This window comes from Xiphophorus hellerii, chromosome 10 (genome assembly GCF_003331165.1).
Source record: "Xiphophorus hellerii strain 12219 chromosome 10, Xiphophorus_hellerii-4.1, whole genome shotgun sequence".
Lineage (NCBI taxonomy): Eukaryota > Metazoa > Chordata > Actinopteri > Cyprinodontiformes > Poeciliidae > Xiphophorus > Xiphophorus hellerii.
In genome coordinates, this window is record NC_045681.1 from 792,923 (window position 1) to 814,645 (window position 21,723).

Here is a 21,723-nt window from a genome sequence, read left to right on the forward strand (position 1 = left end):
CCCAGTTACACTTCAGTCACAGAGAAAACCACAGAAGAAGCTTGCAGAAGAGCGAGAGCCAAAGAAAGAAGGAGAAAAGTGTGAGCAAAAGAACGAAAGACAGACAAAGAAAGAGTGATAGAGTGGAAGAAAGGAGGAGTAAAGCAGTTTGGCCCGGTTCCTGTTCCGGGTCGGAGCGTCTGCTGTCGTAGAAACCAACCGGTGTTTGGCGGAGTGAAGTACGCCCAGCATGTTGGGGCAACTTGAAACTGCTGCTACACAACGAGTTGTTTCTAGCTAGCATCTCCCAGAATGCCGTGCGGTTCTGGATCAGAGTTCAGTGAAATGATCAATATTATTTTAAGTGTTTTCTATTGATACCAATAACGTGTCTTCAATGTTTATTGGCCAGCCCTGCAGCTCCCTCTGATACATCAAGCATTTGTAATCCAGAGGTGAGTGAATGTTCACCAGCGCAGACCGAGCATCTGCACAGCATAAACTACACATGTTGTTTTCAATATGTTGAAGCTAAATTTGTAAACGTTAACATTGTTTCCTAACCAAGCTGTGGCACAGATCCAGAGGAACCAGAGCGGCCGGTTACTTCCAGGACGCAGCGCGGCTTCCTACCAGCAGAGGCGCTGCGGGGCAGGACGGGCAGCGGGTCGGAGGAGGCGCCGGGCTTCGGGGTGAAGCCGGGCACCACGGCGGTGGCGGTGCTGATCTCCCGCAGCAGCGAGCTGACGCCCTGCGTGGATTCCTTCAGCAGGCTGCCGATGCCCTGCGTGGATTCCTTCAGCAGGCTGGAGACGGACGAGCCGCCGCCGCCGCGCAGCGCGCCGCCGTTCAGGTCGCTGTTATCGATGTTGATGGCGAACAGGATGGAGTTCAAACCTGGAGGGGAAACAGGAAATCAGAATATCTGGGTCAGGTTTAATCCACTAATTCAGTTCAAAAAGGGACATTTATAGTTTTTCATCTTAAAGTTAACAAAACTTTAAAACTTACAAAAAAAACTATAAATTCTCAAACAGAAATATTTTTATGGCCAACAGTTGAGTGGAGGGAAAAAGTGTCCCAGAAAATCCACGTCTGTATTCAGTGACATTCTGAGAACCTTCATTAAGTTTAATGAGCGATAACCAAAAATATTATAAATTACCTCAGAAAAAAAGGCAGTAATGAATCTGTATAAAATAGATTATAAAGATTCATAATCTACATTATGAATCTCCAGGAAGTGAAGTTTAAGTTCTCACTTCCTGTTCCTGTAAAATTTAATATTTTACATTTCGATATTAGTTATATATTTATAGATATTTTTATATATTTTTAAAGATTTATTCATATATTTATAATAGGAGTGTGCCGATTTATTGGTGCTGATTTCCTTAATTTTGGGAGATCAGTGTTGGGCCGATTTTATCCACCGATGTTATCAACCTGAGCAACGGGCTGAAAATCAACCGCTGTGCTTTTCTTTTCTGCTGTGAGAAGCTGGACCGACCAACCGGGTCACGTCTGCACGGTTAACATCAGTCGCCCCGTTGTCACCGATTCAGCAACACCTTGGCTGGTCTAGAAATTCTGTCCATGAAAGTGATGAACAGAATCGGTGACAAAGGGCAGCCCTGGCGGAGTCCAACTCTCACCGGAAACGAGCCCGACTTACTGCCGGCAATGCGGACCAGACTCTGACCCCGGTCATACAGGGACCTGACAGCCCGTATCAAAGGGCCCGGTACCCCATACTCCCGGAGAACCCCCCACGGGGCTCCCCAAGGGACACGGTCGAACGCCTTCTCCAAGTCCACAAAACACATGTAGACCAGTTGGGCAAACTCCCAGAACCCTCCAGGACCCTGCTGAGGGTGTAGAGCTGGTCCAGTGTTCCACGACCAGAACCAGAACCACACTGCTCTTCCTGGATCCGAGGTTCGACTATCCGACGGACCCTCCTCTCCAGGACCCCTGAATAGACCTTGCCAGGGAGGCTTAAGAGTGTGACCCCTCTATAATTGGAGCACACCCTCCGGTCCCCCTTTTTGAACAGGGGGACCACCACCCCGGTCTGCCAGTCCAGGGGAACTGCCCCCGATGTCCATGCAATATTGCAGAGTCTCATCAGCCAACACAACCCTACACATCCAGAGCCTTAAGGAACTCCGGGCGGATCTCATCCACCCCCGGAGCCTTGCCACCGAGGAGCTTCTCAACCACCTCGGCGACCTCGTCCCCAGAGATTGGAGAGCCCAACCCAGAGTCCCCAGGCTCAGCTTCCTCAAAGGAAGGCATGTTGGTGGGATTGAAGAGGTCTTCGAAGTACTCTGCCCAAAATATGTTTATTTATACTTAATTATATATTTTTTATTTATTTATTTTTATGTTTATTAACATTTCTTCATGTTTGGACAGACGGTCGCTCACCTGCAGCCATGGTTGGCAGCATACTTGCTCTCTCCTCATCCAGAACAAAAGCCCAGTCTTCATAGAAAGTTCTAGAGAAGACAGAACCAGAACCTGTTAATCCGTCCAGCTGACCAGTACCAGAACCAGAACCAGCAGGATGCTAACCCGAGCCGCGGGCGGTCAGCCAGCAGCGTGTGCAGGTAGCGCTCCAGCGAATGTTCGTTCAGGGCACAGCGCAGCCAGGCCCGGCCCCGGCCCAGTTCGGACGAGATGTGGCGCAGCGAGTAGAACCGCTGCAGCTCATGGCGGTTCAGCTGCTCCTTCACGTTCAGCCAGAAGGTCAGCTCTGCAGGAGGAGGAAACGTTAGCCATGCTGGCTAATGCTAGATAGCTTCATCTCAGCTGCTGATATTGACCTTTTTTAACCAGAGTTTTATTTTCCCCTTGAAACAGGAAATGCAAGTTAAAGCGGTTTGAAGTCGGGTTTCCGGGACGAGCCGCTGCTCTGCATAATCACAGGACGACCTCAGAACCAGGTCTAGAAAAGGTTTATTGTTTTTCAGAACCAGGTCTAGAAAATTCTAGAAAGTTTATTGTCCAGCTCAGGACAAACTGCAGGCCCCAATTCACAGGAAACACAGGAACAATTCAGACAGGCTCAAAATAAACACTTAAAACCAACAGCAGCAATAAAAGAAGTCTGTTTCTCTCAGCGGTGGTCATCTGGAGTACTTAGGAGTAGTCAGTCAATACTCTCAGTCTGTCCTTGGAAAAGCAAAATGTTATTCGTCTTCAAGAAGGAATTTCCCTACAGAGAATAACTCCATCCGCTCCTCAGGACCAGGAAAGGCTGAATATGAGGAACTTTTCCCACCTGACGGTTTAAAAGCATTTTTTGTTTTCACTCATTCTGATACAAACTTCTTTAACCTGAGCAAGCTACAGCTCGACTCGACTCCTGCCTGATTCATCCTGATGAGCGTGTTTAGAGCCAACCAGCTGAACCTGTAAGTCATTATGATCTGCTGAGTGAAACACAGATGAAACGCTTCACACCAGGCAGATAAATGCTTCAGAAAAACCAGCTCAACATGCAGAAAGCAAAGCTGCAGAGGCGTCGCAGCGTCCCTCACAGGAGCCTGACCACAGCACCACACTGCAAAAACAATAAACCTTACCAAGAATTTTTATTTTGTTTCTCTGCAAATAAACTATTATAAGACAAAACTAACTTACTAGTAACTTTTCAGCAGGATGTAGAAGATTTTAGATTACTGGAATCTATTTTAAATCAGTAAAATAAAATCTGATATTAATAAAAGTAAACAAAAATAAACACACAGGCTGGAAAACATCTGTTTTCAAAATGTACAAAATGCTATAAAATAAGTATTTGTGGTTTTTGTAAATAATTTCTTCATTATTTAATTATGGAATTATCACGTAAATAATTGGTTGGGGTTGCTAGGTAACAGGCTGGGCTTGGCTGGGGTTGCTAGGTAACAGTGCCAGGGGAATTAGAAGTTTTTTCATAAATATTAGGGAATTATTTACCTAAACAAACTCTTATATCTTGCTGAAAAGTTACTTATAGTTAGTTTTGTCTCATTTTAACTGTAATAAATATCTGCGTTAGAAACTAAACAAAAATACTTGGTAAGATTTTGTTTTTGCAGTGAACAAGTGAAACACTTTTCCAAAGGTCTGCTTCCTCAGACCGACTCGGTTCCTGCATAATTCAAGGCTTTACGCCTTCAAAACAAGGAACAAACTGAAACATCCAGTGGGATGTTTCCTGTTTCTCATCAGCTGGTGATGCTGGTGATGCGTTCACCTGCTTCCGTCTTGCTGCTGAAGCCGGCGGCCTGCTTCAGCGCTGCAGCGGTCAGCGCCAGGCCTTTGCTCTTCCTCAGGCCGTGCTGCAGCACCGCCTCGAACTGAGCGCACAGGCAGATCACCCTGCAAACACAGAGCGCTTCAGTTAAACCTTCAGTTACTGGGACAGCAAAAAATATAATAATTAATAAAATAACTAAATATATCGTAAACACAAAACTTCCATATCCAGTCCAAAAAGGAGTAGAAAGAACATGAAACTTATGACACTAATTGTCTCCCATATTTATATTTACACATTTAATTTTTGCTCATGTCACAAGAAGGCCCGTCATAATAACAAATTTAATGATAAATCATCTCAGAAGTTATCACAATAAATGATAATATCGTTGGTTTGGTTCCATTTTCCAGTAATAAAAGCAATTATGACGTAATAATGCAAGAACAGATTCTCACAGATCAATAAACTTCAGGCGTTTTGAACAGCTGAGTGGTTGCCATGGAGATTAAAGGATTTCTCAGACATGAAAGAATCAAAGCAACGCTGGAGGTTTGCTTTTGTAACATGATGGAAAGATAAAAAAATGTTTGATTTTAGATGATACCGGCCCTTTAAGACAATTCACAGAACAAAGTCGGGTTTTATATCTTAAAAAAAGTCGACAACTTCCTGAACTTGTTGCTGTAGGGCTGAAGTGATGCTTTCAGGCTTAATGTAACAGTGAAAAGAGACACATGGTCCAGTCTGAGTCTGTTTTAACCTGGAACTTGGTTCTGTTTGAAACAAACATTTTAGGTTTGGTTCTGTTTGAAACAAACGTTTCCCGTTTGGACCTGTTCTACCTGCTGTCTGAGTCCGTGGCGATCTCTTTTCTTCCTCCAAAGCGGATTTGGCACTGCAGAGATATGAAAGGAATGAAAACATGAGAAAGTTCCCGCTCTGCAGGCAGCAGAACCAGAACAGATTTCAATAAAAATTTTGTGACCTTCCAGTTTGAATTTTCTTGACGTTTCAAAGTGTAGCACAGCAGCTTCCTGCAGGAACCAACGCGAGTTAAAGCTGCAGAACAATCAGGGTTCGGCTTTGATCAGCCTTTGCTTTCTCTGCAACCTGAACCCAACCTGCTCACGTTGCCATGGTGACGCCCACGTTAGACCATCTGCTCTTCATCCTCATCCTCCCAGAATGTTTTCTCACAAATTTCCACAAAAATTGACCCAGGAAACATTTTTCTACTTCCTGTCTGTGTGAGCAGCAGGTGAAGGAAGTAAAATCACAACAGATCCACATTTTATCACATTAAAACCCTAAACTGTAGTTTAGTTTATTTTATTGAGGTTTTACCAAACAGATCAACACAAAGCAGAGAAGAAAGTTAATCTCAGTTTGACAGGGTTGGCAGAAAAGCAAAATACATTTTATTATTATTAAATTAGTCCCAAGTTTTGTAGGAAGAGATAAAATCACATTTTAACTTTTGGATTTAAATGAAAATCTCCCCACAGTGAAACATGGTGTTGGTAGCATTATGCTGTGGGAATACTCTTTAGCAGGAACAAGAGGAACAGAGTTGATGGGAAGATGGACGGAGGAAAACCTAAAGACTGGAGGTTCTCCTTCCAGAGATATTATGGGATGTTTTAGACCAGTGGGCCCCAAACTTTATAGTACCGGGGGGCAGGAAAAAGGCAGTAATGAATCTGTATAAAATAGATTATAAAGGGGGGTGCAGGAAAAGAAACTGGGGTGGGGGGGGGGGGGGGGGGGGGGGGGGTAAGGAGGAGACCGAAACCGATGCCGTTTGTGGGCTCAATGTTGCCGCTCAAGACGTAACCGACAGAATCCGGTTAAAGGATTTTTAAAAATAAAAGATCCTCCAGACTCAACACATAACACGGAAATATTTAATTATTTCTTGCGCGGCCCGGTACCAATTGGTCCGGGGGTTGGGGATCACTGCTTTAGACCAAAGCTGATTCATGGGTTACAATGGCCTAGTCAAAGTCCAGACCTGATTAGGCCTGGACTAGTCAGGCCTCAAAACTCTGAAACTCATTTCAGAGTTTTTTAAAGACTCTGAAATGAGTCTTTAAAAAACTCAAGTTTGAAGAACTTCATCCAGCCTGACTAAGAACGAGCAAAAGTTTCTGTCTGGACGTTCAAATATGAAACAAACTTCAAGCTGCGAAGACGCGTTGCTGCATGTCGTTGCTGCATGTCGTTGCTGCATGTCGTTGCTGCATGTCGTTGCTGCATGTCGTTGCTGCATGTCGTAGCTGCATATCGTTGCTTCATGTCGTAGCTGCATGTCGTTGCTTCATGTCGTAGCTGCATGTCATTGCTGCATGTCGTTGCTGCATGTCGTTGCTGCATATCGTTGCTGCATATCGTTGCTGCATATCGTTGCTGCATATCGTAGCTGCATATCGTTGCTTCATATCGTTGCTTCATATCGTTGCTTCATATCGTTGCTTCATATCGTTGCTTCATATCGTTGCTTCATATCGTAGCTGCATGTCGTTGCTGCATGTCGTTGCTTCATGTCGTTGCTTCATGTCGTTGCTTCATGTCGTTGCTTCATGTCGTTGCTTCATATCGTTGCTTCATATCGTAGCTGCATATCGTTGCTTCATATCGTTGCTTCATATCGTTGCTGCATGTCGTTGCTTCATATCGTTGCTGCATATCGTTGCTGCATATCATAGCTGCATATCGTTGCTTCATATCGTTGCTGCATATCGTAGCTGCATATCGTAGCTGCATATCGTAGCTGCATATCGTTGCTTCATATCGTTGCTTCATATCGTTGCTTCATATCGTTGCTTCATATCGTAGCTGCATATCGTTGCTTCATATCGTTGCTTCATGTCGTTGCTTCATGTCGTTGCTGCATGTCGTTGCTGCATGTCGTTGCTGCATGTCGTTGCTGCATGTCGTTGCTTCATGTCGTTGCTGCATATCGTTGCTGCATATCGTTGCTTCATATCATAGCTGCATATCGTTGCTTCATATCGTTGCTTCATATCGTTGCTTCATATCGTTGCTTCATATCGTTGCTTCATATCGTTGCTGCATATCGTAGCTGCATATCGTAGCTGCATGTCGTTGCTGCATGTCGTTGCTGCATGTCGTTGCTGCATGTCGTTGCTGCATGTCGTTGCTGCATGTCGTAGCTGCATATCGTAGTTGCATATTGTTGCTGCATGTCGTTGCTGCATGTCGTTGCTGCATGTCGTTGCTGCATGTCGTTGCTTCATATCGTAGCTGCATATCGTTGTTTCATATCGTTGCTTCATATCGTTGCTTCATATCGTTGCTTCATATCGTAGCTGCATGTCGTTGCTGCATGTCGTTGCTGCATGTCGTTGCTGCATATCGTTGCTGCATATCGTTGCTGCATATCGTTGCTTCATATCGTTGCTTCATATCGTTGCTTCATATCGTTGCTGCATATCGTTGCTGCATATCGTAGCTGCATATCGTAGCTGCATATCGTAGCTGCATATCGTAGCTGCATATCGTAGCTGCATATCGTAGCTGCATATCGTAGCTTCATATCGTTGCTGCATATCGTTGCTGCATATCGTTGCTGCATATCGTTGCTGCATATCGTTGCTGCATATCGTTGCTGCATATCGTTGCTGCATATCGTAGCTGCATATCGTTGCTGCATATCGTAGCTGCATATCGTTGCTGCATATCGTTGCTGCATATCGTTGCTTCATATCGTTGCTTCATATCGTTGCTGCATATCGTAGCTGCATATCGTTGCTTCATATCGTAGCTGCATATCGTAGCTGCATATCGTAGCTTCATATGGTAGCTGCATATCGTTGCTTCATATCGTTGCTGCATATCGTTGCTGCATATCGTTGCTTCATATCGTTGCTGCATATCGTTGCTTCATATCATAGCTGCATATCGTTGCTTCATATCGTTGCTGCATATCGTTGCTGCATGTCGTTGCTGCATGTCGTTGCTGCATATCGTTGCTGCATATCGTTGCTGCATGTCGTTGCTGCATATCGTTGCTGCATATCGTTGCTGCATATCGTTGCTGCATATCGTTGCTGCATGTCGTTGCTGCATATTGTAGCTGCATATCGTTGCTGCATATCGTTGCTGCATATCGCCGTAAAAATGTTCCTGGGGTGTGAATACTTTCAGACGGTTCTGCAGCTGCATCTCCATTAAATTCAGAATTTACCATCAAATTTCTCCCAGAGCTCAACTGAACTGAACCGCTGCTGCTTCCTGTAGGAAGGATGCTAACGCTAACCGCTAACTCACCTGTTTGACGGCGTCCAGCAGCCTCTCTTGGAGGTTCTGTCTCTTCGCATCATTCTGCTGAGTTCCTGCAGAGGAAGGAAACACACTGATGATGATGATGATGAGGGACGAAGAGGAGAGAAACATGGAGGCAGTTTCCCTGAAAGCTCCGTTAAAACAGAACAAAGTTACTCTGGGCTCAAAAACGGTTCTGCTGAATAAACCTCTAAAAGTTACTGAGGTTCTCATTGATCAGGGGAGTCCAAACTTTTTATCACATGAGCCAAAATCATCAAGCAGTAGAAACAAAAAATGTACATTTTTTCTACAGATAAAGAATTCTGAGTTTTTGTTTAAAAAGCTGAAAAATTATCTAAGATTCAAAGTTTAAAGAGTTTGAATCATTAAAATAAATTTGTAGATTTTTTTATGTCTCCACTGAAAAAATAAAGAAAAGAAAATCGATTCTGAGCAAAAACAGGTGAATTTTAACTGTTTAATCTCTATTTGAAGATTTAATTTCCGTTTGGAATCAATAAAGTATTTTTGAACTGAATTTGAAATTAAAGAAACTCTTTGGGCTGCAGCCAAACTTTATGCTGTAAGAAGATTTTCATAACTGTGGAAAGATTTTTTAATCATTAAAAACTTAAAAGTTTCCATCCAGTTGAGCCAATTTTAATCATAAAACCCTTTAAAGACAGCAGGCACTGATCAAAGAGCTACAAACTAAATAATTCAAATAAATGAATATTAGAAGTAAAAAAATGGAATGAATAAACACACAAATAAAACCCAATTTCAATAAAAATTAATAAAATACTAATATCAAATAGTTTCTGCAGAGGGTTGCTGTTCTCGCGGTTTCTCCGGCTTCCTCGGTCCAAAACATGACGGATTAATTTGACTCTAAAAATATAAATAAACATTAAAATTAACTCTGATCTGCTGCTTTTCGCCATGTGATTTCATAAGGAGAATTTTTGTCTCCATTAAATTTAAATACTATTAAAAATTAAACCCTGACCTGAACTGTCCTGTGGTTCTTAATGGTTTTACTGGTTTTAAAGGAAGAAAACATGGCGAGTGGATTTAAAGTTCAGAACCAAACTAGCGGGCAGAATCTGGACCTTTCCTTTCAAAATAAAAGTTGAATGTTCCTCTGCTGTTGTTAAGGTGACCTGAGCGCTGTGTCGGTGTTGTTGGACTTTTGCTTTCATTTCCCAGCAGCAGAGTCTGACCGAACCGAGCCCAAGTGTTCCGAACCACAGAATAAAGCAGCTGGAGCTGAACGTGTGCAGGAAGTAGCTGGTTCTGGTTCTGTTAGCTCTGAGCAGGTTGCTGGAGCAGAACCTCCCTGGCTGGATGAGAAACTCACCGTACATCCTGACATCCGACCTCCTGGACCGGAAATGGCTCGGAGGAAACGGTTCTTCTCATCTCCCAGAACCAGCACCAAGCTAGCGGTGCCCCGGCTCCATGCCGCCGCCGTAGCCGACCTGGACCCACCCAACAGCGGCGAGAGCGCTGATGCTCGCTCGGTGAACAGCGAGGCCTGCGGGGGAGCCGCTTCACGGTCCAATAACCCGGCGGGCCGTGATGGACGCGGTTCCGAGGCCGAACTCCGAGCCGTTCGGTCCCGTGCCAGCAGAACCGGGAGCCGCTTTGGACCAGAAACCAAAAGTTATCAGAGTATAATCAGTTCAGCCTGTGACTGAACTGCGAAAAACTGAAACTGACCATTCACATGACGACAGCGGGGTCACGTGACCAAACACACTCCGGTCATATGATGACGAGCGCTGCTGGGAGTTGTAGTTTTTACCTGAAAAACTGATTTCCGTCGCTTTACGTTTGTTCTGCTGGTTCTTTGCCGTCCAGATGAATAAATATTCTTCTTCTTGGTGTCTAAAATTGTTTTCCTCTTTCTGTCATTTATCCAGCGGCAATTTTTTTTTTTTTTTTGTAACCCCTCCAGGGGGTCTTTTTGTGGGCTCTAGTGTCCCTTTTTATGAAGTAGGCTGACAGGAAAGGGGGAGGGAGAGGGGGGAAGACATGCGGTAAATGTCGCCGGGTCCGGGAGTCGAACCCGCGACCGCCGCGTCGAGGACTTGAGGCCTCCAAATGTGGGTCGCGCTAACCCCTACGCCACCACGGCACGCCCCCAGCGGCAATTCTATCATTTCCCCCATTTGCTTCATGTGGCCTAAAAACATGACAAACTAATGTCAGATTCAGGTTTTTGTTCCTCTTTAAAGAAAAAATAACACGTTCACTTACTAAAATAATGTAACGAGCCACCAGCTGTTAAATCCTCACATACCACCTACAAAGCATTTTATTATTATACTATGTGGCAGAATAACACACTGGAAAGTATTGTACATGGAAAATAATTATACAATACAATTATATTTTTTTCCACAGATGAAAATCTAAAAAGTGTGGCATGCATATTATTGAGCATTACTTTGCAGATTCATCTTTCTCATTGGTGGCATAAATTAAATACTCTGATTCTTCTTGGTTGAGTCTGGTCCAATGGAGAACCTCTGTGCACAGCAGTATTCAAGTCTTAAATTCTCTATTGGATGAACGTCTGGTGTTTCACGTCACCATAAAAGTTTTCAAAAACAGAAAAAACAAAATCGATAGACTTGTCGCTTTTAGAAAAAAGGTCACAAAAGAATCTGAAAAGCTGGTAGCGGCTTTTAAGTCCCTGTTCTGGTCCCCACACTTAGCCACGCCCCCAGAGCATGTAAGCTCCGCCCACTTTGATAACACTGGGGGCGGGGCTAAACACTCAGTTCAGTTACACTTTAAATCCTTAATGGTTTAAACAACAAGATGGAAATGTGATATTTACACTACTTTTAATTTCACACAAAAAAATTTAACAATATTTTACAAGTTATTAAGCAAGTTCTATGTGGGTTTGTTTCATCGTTAATTTAGATTTGACATATATTACAGGCAATAATTTAGTATTTCTGCATTAAATAGGGAACATATAGAAAGCAAAAGCTCATAGCAGCTGTTGATAATAACAGTTTTCTGCTTCAGTGTTTTGTTTCAGCAGCAGCATTTACAACTTCCATGATAAATGATCAGATCACGCAGATAAAAAGAAGCACTTCACTCATTTCAACTCCTCCAGAATCTGTAAATGAGCTACAGATGGTCAGCAGTAAAAACAGTCAGTAGTCTCTGAATGTGTCAGCAAACCGCTGTTGTTGTGTGCAAAGTTTACGTCTTATTATTCATCACCTCTGTGTTGACTAATGATTACAGACACATACAAATAACTTTATAGTTATACAGACAAAAATAAAGCTCCAGCTTCAGGTTCTGACTCTTCATATGGACAGAGTTTCTCTCACAAGTTGTTTTGAAGAAGAGCCTTTAGAGCTGCCATATATGGTGGACAGCGTTACATCTGTACTGCAGTCTGAGGGCCCAGGGCCCCCGGAGGGCCCCTCTTCCACAGGCTGAGCCTTTTTCCTGAAGGAGTTCCTGATCCCATTGGAAACCCGCCTGACGGCCTGGCTGAGCCGCCTGTTCCGGGTCTTCATCAGGCCCACGTCGTCCTCCAGCTCCTCCGGCGGCACGTCGATGTTCCCCGAGTACCAGAAGATCCACCAGATCAGGCTGAGGAAGATGACGATGGCGCCGCCGTAGATGAAGACGTCGTGGATCACCAGGCCGCCGAACACCCCCACCATGATGACCAGGACGCCCAGAACGTCGTGGACCACCGCCAGCCAGAAGGCACACTTACAGCGGCCAACTCCATCGTACGTCTCCTCCATGACCGGCGCGATCTGCACGGAGGTGGACATGATGGCAGAGGAAGTCCTCTAGACCAGAAGAAGAAGAAACCTGGTCCGACGGCGGCTGCAGGGCTGTGAGGTTGAATCCCTGCATGGAACAAGCTGCTGTTCAAAGTACAACGTTCACCGGTTGTTATCTGGAATCCACTGGATCTGATGTTTCAGTTGCATCATCTCTGACAAACATGCAGCAGATTCATTCCTGAAAATCGCCTCCCATCATCCTTCCCACTGAGAAACGTTTGGTCATTTCTATTTATTGTTGAGTTTTGTTTGCTTTGAAGCAGTTTCTGATATTTCCATTGCAAAAAAGTCACACGAAATCAGAGGTGGGCACAATCCGCTAATGGCTAATAGAGGAGCTAATTTGTAGGTTAGTGCTTTAGCTAACTTTGAAAACATTTAGGGCACTTATAGGTTTCCATAAGTTACTTTTTCCAGATTTATTCGACAGCAGCGCTGAAGATTGTTTCACTTCCTCTCCTAACTTTATTTAAACCAAGAAACATACAGAAACAAAATAAAAGGGACAGTAGAGAACAAGATATGAACATTTAAATACAACATCAAAAGGGATTATAGAACATGCTAATTATAATATCAAAATAAAATTGGTGTTGAAGGGTTGTTAACTTTTAAGGACAAATATAATTTAAATGGATTTAGCATTTAAACTTTTAGAGATTCTATATTAATTGAAAATAACATTAACTAGAAATTAGCTTCTTGCTGCAGAAATTTCCACTAAATACCCTGTTGGTGTAGCAATTTAGCATTAGCTTCCACTAAATATGGTGTTGGTGTAGAGCTTGATGTAAGAGGAATTATTTTTTTAGGATTATTATTTTTTATTATGATTAATATAGTTAAAGTTAGGAGGCATCATGTGGCATCAGTGCAGGAACTCTTTCTAAATCCTCTACGGCGCTGGAGAACCAGGCTGATCTGAGCTTCATGCTGCGCCCAGTTGAAGACATTAAGCTCGATGGTGAGCTGAGGCCACCACTGGGTGGCGCCACTTAAAGGTTAATCCTAGAAGAAAAGCAGCTCAGCCCTACTCTTCATCTCAGACTCATGTCCTCCAGTTCCAGGCTGCAGAACCCGAAGATGGACCCCAAGTAGATGAAACAACACCCAGCATGTTGTAGATCCTCTCCTGGACCCGGTAGATCCTTAAAGCTGGAAGGAAACCCGGCCGACCCCAGAGGCCTCAACATTCGTCCTCCAGCCCCCAGCTGACGCGTCTCCGCCGGCGCTTCTCCTTCAGGACGGGGATCCACACCAGGCCCACCGCCACGAACATCAGCCCTACAGACAGGCAGGCCGACGCCACGGGCCGGGACGCGCCGCTCACCCCGGCTGAGCGGAGCAGGAGCAGCAGGGCGCCCGCCGCGGACATCAGAGACCCCATCACCATGGAGATGATGGGCTTGTGGAGGAAGGCCCATGCTGGACCTGCTGAGCGCTGGTCTGAGCACAGGCTCTGATCCTCAGGCAACAGTCCGTCAGGTTCCTCCATGGCGTCCTGAGAAATCCTCTTGTTCCGTCGGTCCGTTTGGACTGGTTCCGCTCCCATGGAAGAGCAACACCGTCTGCATCACCAGTAACCCGGGAACACAAGCCGGTAACTCCAGAAGGACCGACACAGCCGCAGACCGGAGGCAGGGCTTCGGAGAGCCGCTTGTCATCATCTGCTTTCATTCAGCGTCAGTCATCCACACAGCAGCGCTGACGGACACAGAGCCCCTGGTTTCACCAGCACCAGCTGTTCCCTGCTGGACAAAAGCTGCGTCACCTGATACAGGCGCACTGAGAACAGCCGTTTCCACGCCACCGCACGCAGCGCCAGCTGGTAACATAAGACAGACAAGTTTGTTTCCCTCCATCAATCCATCCGTCAGTCACTGAGCAGGAGGCGGAGTCAAACCTGGACATCATGACCCATGACCGCAGTCACCCCAAAGGTCAACCAGCAGAGACCATCATCAGCCCAAAGGTCAACCAGCAGAAACCATCATCAGCCCAAAGGTCAACCAGCAGAGACCATCATGCTTTGTTCCAGCTGAACTCTGAACTGGAAAATTATGAAAAATCAACTGGGACGCCCTCCAGTCAGATTTTCCACTGGGAAACTGGGAGCAACTTTGATGAACTCCAATTACGAATAATAAGAGCGACTTTGTGATTCAATATGGCCGCTCCTCGCATAAAATAAAAAATTATTTTATACATGTGAGTTGTTCTATGTACAGTGAACCCTCGTTTTTCGCGGCGGTTCCGTTCCAAAAAGAACCCGCGATAGGCGAAATCCGCGAAGTACTAACCTTTATTTTTTTTACTATTATACAATAAAATACTCCATAATACATTGAAACCAAAGAACAAAACCTTTTTACAGGCCCAAACATTTGTTTAACAAATAAAAAGTACTGTATAAACATTATTTTTTTTTTTTTTACAAATAACTACTGTACTGTAAAATAATAATTTAATACGAACTGAAAGCGGATTCCTGTGCCCGAATTGCGGAGATCAGCGCCGCCCCACCGCGACCTGAGTTATTGGATTAGAACGGGAGAAAATAAAAAATGATTATGAAAAAACAAAACAAAGTACAGTAGCACAAATAGTGACTCTCGTGTATTTCACTGCTGTTCTGACTGAGCCGCTGCAGCCTGACTCCGCTCTGTAGCGGTTTTTCTTCTAAAGCCCGCGGTGCAGGTGTGTTTTTTCGAGAGAACATAGTTATCGGTAGCTGCTGTCGCTCTTTTTTCTTCTGGGCAAAAAGATTCTTATAAACCGACATGCCACCATCGATTATGTTAAATTTGGCAAGATGTTTTACCTACGTGTACATATTAAACCGCAACGTTGTTGACACACAGGTAGAGAAGAAGCGGAGAGACTGTTTAGCCAATCAGAAAGCAGAGCGAGACCGCGACAGGTGAACCGCGATATAGCGAGGGTTCACCGTAGACCTGAGACGCTACTTTGAACAAAATTTAGTCAGTTGTGAACAATAAAGTCAGGATTTAGGGAGCTGCTGGATTTAGCCAAATGAATCTAAAGCAGATCTGAGTGCAGAAAAGTTTCCTTCAGAGTAAAAGTCACTGGATAGACGAGGAGAAAACAAAAACCTGATTATCTAAAAATAATTGGTGCTGTCGCCAATATTTTCTATCATAAAATATTTTACTTTGCCTGTGATAATTTTGTCCTAAATAAAAATAAAGTCTTAATGTACATCAAACATCCGAGCTGGAGGAACAAATCTGTATCAACCTGAGCTGAAGCCAGGGGCCACAAACAATCAGTCCAGGGGCCCTAAGCGGCCCGCGGGCCCCACTTTGGCCACCCCTGATCCAGAGTCGGTCCGGAAGCCCGGCTGGAGGCTCCATGGTTCTGATTTGAACATTGTTTCTATAAAACCGGAGCTGTCTGATCAGAAGATGACTCAGCTAAAATCGTGGCCCCGCCCCCTCCGCGGTATTTCTGGAACAGGAAGTGAGGTCATGAACGCGCCACTCTGGTTTTTCTGGCTGTCGCCGTGACGTCATCACAGATTAGTTTCTCATTTCATAAGTTACAGAAATATTGAGATGCATGATCCAAAGACAACAAACATTTATTCTAACATTTAAACCAGTAACAGAAAACTGAGCTTTATTTTCTCCACTAAGGTACAAACATGAGCATCTCTTATAAAACCCAGAAGAAACAAATGAAAATACTAAATGCTGAGTGAAAACTTTCTAATTTCTTCTGAGGTTCAGTTAAATATGATCAACATTCTGATTTCTGATCTCCTGTCATTTCAATAAAAACAAAAACGTTTTTTCATTTCTGCAAACTCAAAGATGTTCAAACTTTAAACAGGGAACTGAATCAGATGCTGGTATTTTCAGACCTTCAGAAAACGAAGAAACGTCGAAGGTTTTCTCAGTTGACATATTTAATAACTCGATGATTTGGATACAAATCAAACAGAAACTGAATCAGATCCTGTGAACTCGGTCAGTCTGTGCAGGAGAATCATTTCCCTTTAGGGATTTTTCTCCTTCCTTTCTGCGCCACCTTGCCGGCCTTCCTGGTTGCTTTGATCGAAGCCTTGGTGACCTTTGACCCCGTGGTGACCTTCTTTGCTGCGGCAGGTTTGGTTGTTTTCTGCATCGGTTTCTTCCTGGTCGATTTCTGAACAATGAGAAAATAAAATCGATAAACTTGGTGAAGACGTCAGACTGCAGATGCTGCAGAGGAAGGAGGAAACTCCAACCTCCATTTTGGGTCTTTTGCTGGGCGTTTCTATGGGAACCAGCTGTGGGATCTCCTCTTCCTCCTCCCTCTGTTTCTTCTTCTTCTGTTCCTTTGTCGTTTCTTTTTGCTTTTCATCTCCCGCCTCGTTCTTCTTCACCTTCTTTGTTTTTGAATTTTCCTGAAAGTCACAGACATGTTGCTGGTTGGTTAGAAAATAAATCTCTTGTTTTGTGAACATCATTTTTATCTGACCTTGGATCTTCGCAGCACGCTGACGTGGCTCAGGTTGGACGTGTAGATGGGCAACGCCACTGAACTCTGACTCTTCAGGTGGATCAGCTTCATGATTGGTCCTTTCTGTCACAACGGAGACAAAAAGGAACAAGTTAAGATTCTCTCAAGTTTCTAAACTTGTTCAATAAATTCTGCTAAAAACAGAAACAAAAGAGTTTTCCAGAAGAAACTAATGACAACAGGCCAAAACAATTATAGTGAAGACATTTTTTAAACTGCTCAGTATTAATCCAAGCACACAATATTTTAGTTTTGTGAATAAAATCTGATTTCTATATTTTCTACATCATTGCAGATTCAAAACTCAGGAGGATTTGAAATGTAGAAATGTCTCCATAACAATGATCACGATAAACCATAATAATGTTGTTTTGAGACCATTTCCCAGTAATGTAATGGTAATAATGGTATAATAATGCAAGAACAGTTTATTGATCTCAAAGATCAATAAACTATAAACTACAATAAACATTTAACACCATTCTGATAATGGCATAAAGAGACTTAATAAACTTTCATTTTAAGAACTTTTCAGAACTGGAAGACATTTTAAATATCAAAAATAAAAACGCAGAAACCAAAAACAAGAAATAAATGGAATATAAAGTCTAAATAAAATCTCCCTTCAAAAATATAAGATGAATTTTCTGAATTGTTTCCATTTCTAAGTTTTTCTGTCCAAATTGTGACATTTTAGTTTCATTCTACGTCACTTGGGCTCAGCGCTGCCCCCTCTGGGCCGGAGGGAGCAGTTCGCCTCTGACCTTTGACCTTTGACTCACCATCCGCAGCTTGGCGGCCACCGTCCGGACCGCCGCCTCCACGTTCTCCGTCACCTCGTCTGCCGTCATGTTGGAGTGAGCGACGTGCGCCATGCTGCGGGAGGCCACAAGTTTACATACACCCAGAAACAGGAAGAGGCCACAAGTTTACATACACCCAGAAACAGGAAGAGGCCACAAGTTTACATACACCCAGAAACAGGAAGAGGCCACAAGTTTACATACACCTAGAAACATCATCAGTCAGGTTTTTAGCTCAAACTCTTATTTCTATCAGCTAAACGACAGAATTTTTTTGATTTATAATTTTCTGCAAATATAAACATGATGTCACAGCTCTGCAAGCTCCTGATTGGTCCATTCACAGCGCCGGTGGATGACATCATGAATAAATCAGCAAAGATTTCTGGATCATTATTGGTCCCGAAGGCTCCACATTTAATTATTATAAAACTATATTCATCGTGGAAGCAGCTGAAAAACAGCGCCAGGGAACATCCCCGTTACCCACAATGCACCGTTACTGGCTCAGAGAGGAAGAAGTCATTACTGAGAATAAACTGGTTGTAGTCCAGAGTTTTGGTCTGATGAACATAAAACTGAAATGTCTGGACAGAATCAGCATCGTTACATTAGAAACGCTTGTATCATCCTAACTGTACAGTATGGTGGTGGCAGCATCATGCTGTGGGGCAAGAGAGGAAAACATTTTACTGAAGCTCAGGTTAGAAACTCCAGGTAAACTGAGCTGAACTTTAAACTCATTTTCAGAAAAACCTTCATTAATCCAACGGAGCTGAAACATTAAACCTTTAGTTTAGGTCAGGACCTGGTTCTGATTGGTCCTGACTGTCAGAACCAGGTTCTGATTGGTCCTGACTGTCAGAACCAGGTTCTGATTGGTCCTGACTGTCAGAACCAGGTTCTGATTGGTCCTGACTGTCAGAACCTGGTTCTGATTGGTCCTGACTGTCAGAACCAGGTTCTGATTGGTCCTGACTGTCAGAACCTGGTTCTGATTGGTCCTGACTGTCAGAACCAGTCAGGACTGGCAGCAGCAGAACTGCTGATGTGAACCGATCTGAACTGATCCAGACTGAGCTGAACCAGTCTGGACCTGGTCCTGACTGTCAGAACCAGAACCAACAAAACCAGGACTGGACTGAACTGATCAGAACTGATCCAGACTGAGCTGAACCAGTCTGGACCTGCAGGATACTGTGGTTCTAATGAGAGCAGAGCGGGTCGGGTCGGACCTGCAGCAGCCTCTGTTGGTGATGGTCAGTCTGGTTCCCTGGACGAGCCGCTGGACGTCTCGGCCCAGATTGTTGCTCTGCAGGTCGATGGAGATCGGCATTCTGGGAAAAACACAGAAAACACGTTTACTGCTCGTCTCTGCAACAAATCGATAACCGATTGATCGCGATTAATCATCATTAGAAATAATCAATTAATCATAAAGTTAAAATAAACAGTAAAACTGAAATAATGAACCAATCCAACTTTATTTATGTTTCTCACTAGAACTTTGAACTGGGCCGTTCTGACAGGTCGATCCGTTCGGACCTGAAGCAGAAACTATTGATCATAATAATCCTGATTAACTGATTGATGAAACAGTCAATAAATTTGATGTTGAAATAATCATTAACTGGATCAAACAGACGGAAAAAGAACAAAACACTAAGAGCATCAATTAATCCAAAACAATTTGCACATAAAATAATAAAAATTTGAGCATTTATTGGAGGAATCATTTGCAAGAATCACTAAAGGAATGAAGTTATTGAATTTTAGGGAATAATGTTTTCTTTTCTTAATTACATTTTTTATTTCTTAGCATCCTTTCATGTGTTTCTAATTCTGCATCGTTGAAATAATTGATTAATGGTTTCAGCTCTAAATGAATTAATCATCAGGATAATTGATTACTCAGACAGTCTTTAGCTGAAGCCTTAAATAAAAGGTCAAAGGTGAGAAAGAACAGACATCAGGAAACTCACTTCTTGGTCTTGTAGAAATGTTTCCCCAGGTGCGACGGCAGCAGGCGGCGGATCCGCGCATCGGACAGGAACATGTCGAAGTTTCCCAGCAGCCGCCGCTTCGCTTCGTACGGCTTGTACTCCGTCTTCAGGGTTTTAAGCGGGATGATCTAAAGAAAGAAACATTCAGTTAGAAACCCCGGTGAGGGTGTACTTACTTTAGCCTGCAGCTCCTGAAGCACCTCTGAGACGTTAGTGACGCCCCGCTCCTCCAGCAGCTTCTTGTAGAACCTCTGGGTTTGCTCCGCCGTCATTCTGGGCTCGTCTTTGGTGAAGAGACAAACCTCGTCGGTGTCGGAGCGCTGGCCGTGAGGCAGAGGACTGAGAACAGAGACGGAAAACTTTAACATCATTTAAACCTGATTCAGTTCTGATCTGTGCAACATTCAAACTGAAAACACAAAAAAACTTTTTTATTAACCAATAAATGACATTAAAATTAGGAATTGGTTACATTCACCCAGCAGCTCTTGAAGCTCAACTATGATCTTTTGCTGAAATCATTTTTTTACTGTGTGGTTGTTCCCACTACTAATAAAATGCAGATGTGAACGGTTCTGACCCGGAAGCGACCCAAGAACAACGCAGCCGTCCCCCAGCAGCGTCTGTTTATGGCAGTAAAGATGGCCGCCATCTCTGGATGGACTTTAAGGTTGTTGAGAGCAGATGGTCAGCAGACGAAGAGAGCTGACAGAAAACTTCTGACCCGGTTCTGCTTGGAGTCGGACCAGGACTGGGGGGTTGGGATGTGATGCGTTCACTGACTCAGACTGCTTGTCATTTTCAGTCATTGTTTACAGATTCACCGTCTGGATTATTCTGCTGCTGAATTATGACGAATGTTTCACGTCAACGACAGAAAAGTCGGATAAAATTCGACACCAGTGTTTAGACTCCAGATGCTCCGAAAACCATCTGCTTTAGTTTCCCAAATGGAAGCGGAACAGATCAGAACTTTTTTGGGGGTGAAATGATCGGACTTGGGCCGATCAGACTGACATGAAAACGTTGGGTGCATTCGCCTCCGGGTGAACGTTGCCTTTGTTGCTACATTGAGCAACTTTTCATACAAAAAACAAACCAAAACACAACAATGTCTAAACTTTCAGTGATCGGCCAGAAAACTACAATCACTGCAACCCCACATTAAATTACTTTGTTTGAAAACGTCGCACTAGAACTTTAGAAACAAGATATTTCTTCCCATTTGTTTACATTAAAACTTTAAATGACCAATTTCAACAACAATGTATGTAGCCTGCAGCGACGGAGTGGAAACTACAGGAAAATTAGTCAAACATGCCTTCCTGTTTTACACCATTTCTAAACATTTTAATAGGGATTCACAGACAGAAAAACTTTGGCCGATATCCGATATCTATATCGCTGTTATGACCCATAACCGATATATCTGCCCTCCCAACACTGACAATCGACGTCCAGACCACTGACATCGACTCTGACCAACCAAAAAAACTGCAGATGAACATTTTACTCCCCGTTAGCAAACCTCCCACCACCAGGACTCACATGCGGATGGTCTGCGTCTGTCTGGGGATCTTCCACAGGGTGAAGAGCAGGCTGATCGGCTGGCTGTCATCCAGCAGCAGAACATCTCCGCTGGACTTTGATTTCAGGAAAGCCTGCAGGGCCTGGACGGCCTTCTTCACCTGGGAGGCGAAGGCGAGTTTAGTTGAAGTCGGCAGTAAACAGCTGGAGGTGGCGGAGAGACGGCTAGGTAGCCGGCTAACTAGCATCCAGCTAGCCGAAACCCGCAGAGGAAGATCGGGTTTCGGTCTTCCTCTGCGGGACCTCCGGTCGGGTCCCGTCCAGAACCCGACCGGAGGCCCAGAAGTCGCTCCTCGGGTTCTGGTAGAACCGCTAAGTAACCAGAGATAAACCCTTACCTGAGCCCGGTCCAACGGTACTTCTCTGTTCTCTGCCATGCTGCCTGCTTCACGTGTGCCGAGGCTGCGCATGCGCAGTGAGGAGGCAGTTAGGTCTACGTCACGATATACAAA

General features: G+C 44.0%; 2 protein-coding genes and 1 long non-coding RNA gene across 4 annotated transcripts in view; all 3 read right to left on the reverse strand.

The window, feature by feature from the left end:
- Positions 1–10,259, reverse strand: part of snx29 (sorting nexin 29) — a 106,363-nt gene extending 96,104 nt beyond the window's left edge. The window contains exons 1-7 of one of the 2 annotated variants that reach the window (XM_032574364.1): positions 9,879–10,259; positions 8,522–8,586; positions 5,074–5,126; positions 4,226–4,350; positions 2,557–2,737; positions 2,410–2,480; positions 544–876 (exon numbers count right to left, since the gene is read on the reverse strand). In XM_032574364.1, the coding sequence (XP_032430255.1) occupies positions 544–876; positions 2,410–2,480; positions 2,557–2,737; positions 4,226–4,350; positions 5,074–5,126; positions 8,522–8,586; positions 9,879–9,885 (835 nt within the window). In that variant the 5' untranslated portion in view covers positions 9,886–10,259. The remainder of the gene's footprint in view (positions 1–543; positions 877–2,409; positions 2,481–2,556; positions 2,738–4,225; positions 4,351–5,073; positions 5,127–8,521; positions 8,587–9,878) is intronic. The other variant, XM_032574365.1, reaches the window with a different exon arrangement.
- A 5,678-nt stretch (positions 10,260–15,937) lies between these two features.
- Positions 15,938–21,723, reverse strand: rsl1d1 (ribosomal L1 domain containing 1). Its single transcript, XM_032575080.1, has 9 exons — positions 21,610–21,723; positions 21,233–21,372; positions 19,885–20,023; positions 19,664–19,812; positions 18,917–19,018; positions 17,661–17,754; positions 16,837–16,941; positions 16,604–16,762; positions 15,938–16,521 (listed from the first exon to the last, which is right to left on the reverse strand). The coding sequence occupies exons 1-9, from the start codon at positions 21,679–21,681 to the stop codon at positions 16,363–16,365; spliced, it is 1,119 nt and encodes a 372-aa protein (XP_032430971.1). The 5' UTR covers positions 21,682–21,723; the 3' UTR covers positions 15,938–16,362.
- LOC116727573 (uncharacterized) lies at positions 17,959–18,906 on the reverse strand. Its single transcript, XR_004340825.1, has 2 exons — positions 18,869–18,906; positions 17,959–18,777 (listed from the first exon to the last, which is right to left on the reverse strand). It is a non-coding gene; the product is annotated as an uncharacterized LOC116727573 (long non-coding RNA).